A 4,453-nucleotide genomic window follows, 5' to 3' on the forward strand; every position below is an offset into this window, starting at 1 on the left:
AGAAAGCTTTAACTGAAGTTGAAAGGCCCACCTTTTGATGAGCAACACCATTCCCTGGACCAGGGTCTTGAATTGAATAAAAATGAGACAATGGACCAAGCACCAGCATTCGATGCTCTCTGCTTTCTGACTAGCTCATGGTCCTGCTGCCATGACTTCCAACATGAGCCTGTGCGTCCCAACATGAGCCTGGAGAAACCTTCCTTTCCGAAGCTGCTCCCGTCAAGTGTTCTGTCACAGCAGTAAGTCACAGGTACACTTGGCAAACCTTAGTTTTATTCTACCATGTTGAGATCTGTTTCCCTGTTAGATTAGTGGAAAGTCATCTGAGGAGTGTGCTATACTATATCATGAAGGAAAGAAAAGCAAGTCCAAGCTGGGCATTTATGTATAAAAGTAAACTTAATTTTATTTTGCAAAAATGAACAAGTATATATTTCATATCTGGCTTCTCTTCAAATGTACACTTTTTTTTTAAACAGACATGCAGGCAGATTTTTCATGCCAAAATATCTTTCTTTTTAGCTTCCCTTGGAATATGTCCCTCCTAAGACAAAAATGGCCATATTGTCCAAAACCTGTTTATTTTTTTACCTGCCAGAATTGCTAACATTAATATTTATTGGGAGGAAAGAAAGGCTGCAAGGCTTGGCCTTTGCCTTTTATGTTTGACTCAGTACTATAATTAAAATCTTGCATTTGCTTTGAAGATAAACATTTTGAGATAAATTTAATAAATCCTGTTTCTGCTGTGCAAAGGAGTTGCTATATCAAAGCTTCTAACTGGAACTGTCGACTTCCTGCTGGTAGACTATTACTTCCAGCCTATTTATTAGCTTTTCTTCCTGTAGCCCAGGACAGGCAGCTTTCCTTCCACTTAGCAAAGGGACAGGAAAATGACCAGTTTTCCTCTCTTGTCTCCAGCATCATACAAGGCAGAGCAGAATCAAAAGTCACAATATCTGAATTCCCCTTGATTATATTTTTTATTAAACTTGAATTATTCTCCAGTATAATATTTGTTTATCTAAAATAATCTTCATTTAAAGGTATGATAAAGCCAGACTTCAGGGGCATTTGAAATAATGCCTGAACCATACCTGAAAGAAAATAATTGTTTCTGGCTTATTCCTTTGCATTTGAAAGGAAAGAATTTTAGATAAAATAAAGAAAATAAAAGTTTGGAAGAGAAGAAGAAACTAATTTTCAGTATTAGCTATTTGCCAGAAAATAAGACTTTAAAGGTTCATCTATTTTATTCACACCTTTTAATAGATTGTAAACAAGTACAGGGTACTTTTGACAGTAGCCTATGAAGAGTATTTTTTGTAACATATCCTTTAGTGTAGAACAGTATGAATAGAGTATTGTAAGTATGACTCTGTCCGGTCTCTTACTTGCCTGTTGTCCAGAAAAGTTTTATTTGAAAGCATCCCGATTTCAAAAGAAATCTAAAGCCATAGAGTTGCGCTGAGCGAATGTGGGACGGGGGGTAAAGTCATTGCATTTTCTATTGTCTGATGCACAATGCTGCATGTACAAAAGTAACTGGAAGACACCTATCTCATTCTCCAGGCAGGATGTGAGAGTGCATAGAAAGAGTGCTGGTCAGGTCAGAGGTGAAAGACAGCACAGTCACCTAAGTCAGTAAGTTGTAAGCAACATGAATACATTATGCCATTTCGCAGAATTCGGACGAGATCAGTTAGAAACTGAACTGTCATAGCCACATATCTTAGAGAAAAACTCCCAAGCCAGGCGAACGTGGATGGGGATGAAGACATAGGCAGTGTACACCACCATAGCAACAATGGTTAGTAAGATGGTATTGAACATAGACTGTTCCCAAGGCTCCATGACAGCACAGCAGCTGATGATTTGGTATTGATAGTAGAGCCAGGCAAAATACTCCTTCACACGCTTGAAATCCATGGTTCTTCCTCAAGCTGTGGAAGGTCTACCTGTTGAAGACAATAACATAACAGAAGCAAAATAAACTAAGAAAGGGAATACACAACCTTCTGGTAATTAACAGTGAATACCTACAGTTAATATTCTCACAACCTGAACATGTGATCATTTTCAGGTAAAGGGTATACATGTCACTAGTCCAAATACAAACCTTGGGTGCTAAGCCTTTAATAGGTTTTCTGGGGCTTTAAAAATACGGTATGAGCCTGGTGTGGTAGTGCATGCCTTTAATCCCAGGACTTGGGAGGCAGGGGTGGGCATTCTCTGTGAGTTTGAGGCCACCCTGGTCTACAAAGAGAATTCCCGGTCAACCAAGGCTACAAAGAAAAACCCTGTCTCATCAACAGCAACAAAAATAATGTCTGTACAGGTGCTCTTCAACTTAGAGTGGAGATACATCCCCAAAAGCACAGTACAAGTTCAAATATTGTCAAGTAAAACACACACACACACAGTTAATGTAACTAACCTATTGGACATCAAAGCTTAGCCGCACAGTACATGGTAGAGTACCATTCATCTGCCTCTGTGATCACAAGGCTAACTGCAAGCTGTGGCTCATTGCTGTTGCCCACCATCACCAAAGCATCGCATGATATAGTAAACACCAGGAAAGGATGAAAATTCAAAACGAGAAGTATGGTTTCTACTGGTCATGTACCGCAATAAACAGCAAAATGTCACATTGGGACATTAGTCAGTTGGAGCCTGCAGATACACAACTGCATGTTTTGATGGTAGGGAAAAGAGCACGCTGAGTCTGTCCCATGATGGAGTGTGAGAAGCCCACGGATGGACTGACCTAGATTTCTGTGTCTTCATTCCCTTCTGATCGTATTGTAGACAGTTCTGTCTTGGTTTTGATCCCAGGTCTATGTTGAGTGTCATGAGGCCTTCCAGTGAATCACTGGGGTATGGTTTGGGGGACCTCCAAAACACATGAGAAATGCAGATGAGCCTCTTAACCTTTCCGTTATTTCCATTGTGTAAGGACACAGCCTTCAAGACATGCACTGTTTTGGATGCAGAGACAGACCCTCACAAGCCACCCAACTGATAGCACCTTGGTCTTGGACTTCTCAATCACAGAACTGTGAACTTTTGAAATTATTTATGTGAGTTACTCTTAAGTACCTTGTAATAATAGCCCAATTAAACCAAGGACTACTCTTGCCAAAATTCAACATCCATTCACGATAAAATCCTGGATAGACTAGAGATATGTGGGTTATATCTCAACATAAAAAAGGCAACTGAGAAGCCTGTAGCCAACATCATCCTAAATAAAGAAAACTCAAAGTATTTCCACAAAAATCAAGAACAAGACAGAATGGCCATTTTCTCTCTTCCTGTTCAATATAGTAATTGAAGTCCTCACTAGAGCAGTAAGACAAATGAAGGACATGTAGAGAATGCAGGCAGAAAAGGAAGATGTCAAAGTAGCTTTGTTTGCAGATGGTTTGACAGCATACATAGAAGACCCTAGTGACTACCAGGAAACTGCTACTGCTGATAAACATAATCAGCAAAGTAGCAGGACGTAAAATGAACACACAGAGTCAGTAGCCTTCACAGGTACAAATGACAACCACATCAAGAAAGAACTCAAGGAAACAGGATGGTTTACAATAACCTCCGCAACCACAAACCACAACTCAAACTGTGTGTGTAAGAAAGATATAAAAGGGAGGACTCTTGCTAAAATGCTCAATTCCTATCCAGAAAGGCAAAGAGGCTGGACATTAGAAGAAGGAGAAAAGAGGGAACAAGTCAGGAGCCTGCCACAGAGGACCTCTGAAAAAAGCTCTGCCCTGCAGACTATCAATGTAGATGCTGAGATTTATGGGCAACCTTTGGGCAGAGTGCAGGGAATCTTAGGAAAGAAGTGGAAAACAGTAAGATCTGGAGAGGACAGGAACTCCACAAGGAGAGCAACAGAACCAAAAAATCTGAACACAGGGGTCCTTCCTGAGACTGATATTCCAACCAAGGACTATGCATAGAGATAACCCAAGACCCCTGCACAGATGTAACTCATGGCAGTTCAGTATCCAAGTGGGTTCCATTGTAATAGGAACAGGGACTGTCTCTGACATGAACTGATTGGCCTGCTCTTTAATTACCTCCCCCTGAGGGGGAAGCAGTGTTACCAAGCCACAGAAGAAGACAATGCAGCCACTCCTGATGAGACCTAATTGACTAGGATCAGAAGGAAGGAAAAGAAGTCCTCCCCTATCAGTGGACTTGGGGAGGGGCATGCATGCAGAGGGTGGAGGAAGGGAGGGATTGGGATGGGAGGAGGGAGAGAACCACAGGGGGGATACAAAGTGAATAAAGTGTAATTAATAAAGAAAAAAATGTTAATCAAAAAAAGATATAAAATAAATTTATCATGGAAATAAAAAAAACTTGTGCAATGAAAATATCGAGACAGCGAAAGAAAGAAAGAAAGAAAGAAAGAAAGAAAGAAAGAAAGAAAGAA

At 40.4% G+C, this 4,453-nt stretch overlaps 1 protein-coding gene across 1 annotated transcript in view; it reads right to left on the minus strand.

Annotated features, from left to right (window-relative positions):
- Positions 1-1,231: 1,231 nt before the first annotated feature.
- The window catches only part of Sptssb (serine palmitoyltransferase small subunit B), a 30,827-nt gene continuing 27,605 nt past the window's right edge, over positions 1,232-4,453 (minus strand). The window contains exon 3 of the mRNA XM_055596850.1: positions 1,232-1,961. Within this exon, the coding sequence (XP_055452825.1) occupies positions 1,702-1,932 (231 nt within the window). The 5' untranslated portion in view covers positions 1,933-1,961 and the 3' untranslated portion in view covers positions 1,232-1,701. The remainder of the gene's footprint in view (positions 1,962-4,453) is intronic.

This window comes from Psammomys obesus, unplaced genomic scaffold (genome assembly GCF_907164565.1).
Source record: "Psammomys obesus unplaced genomic scaffold, mPsaObe1.curated_primary_1811, whole genome shotgun sequence".
Classification (NCBI taxonomy): Eukaryota; Metazoa; Chordata; class Mammalia; order Rodentia; family Muridae; genus Psammomys; species Psammomys obesus.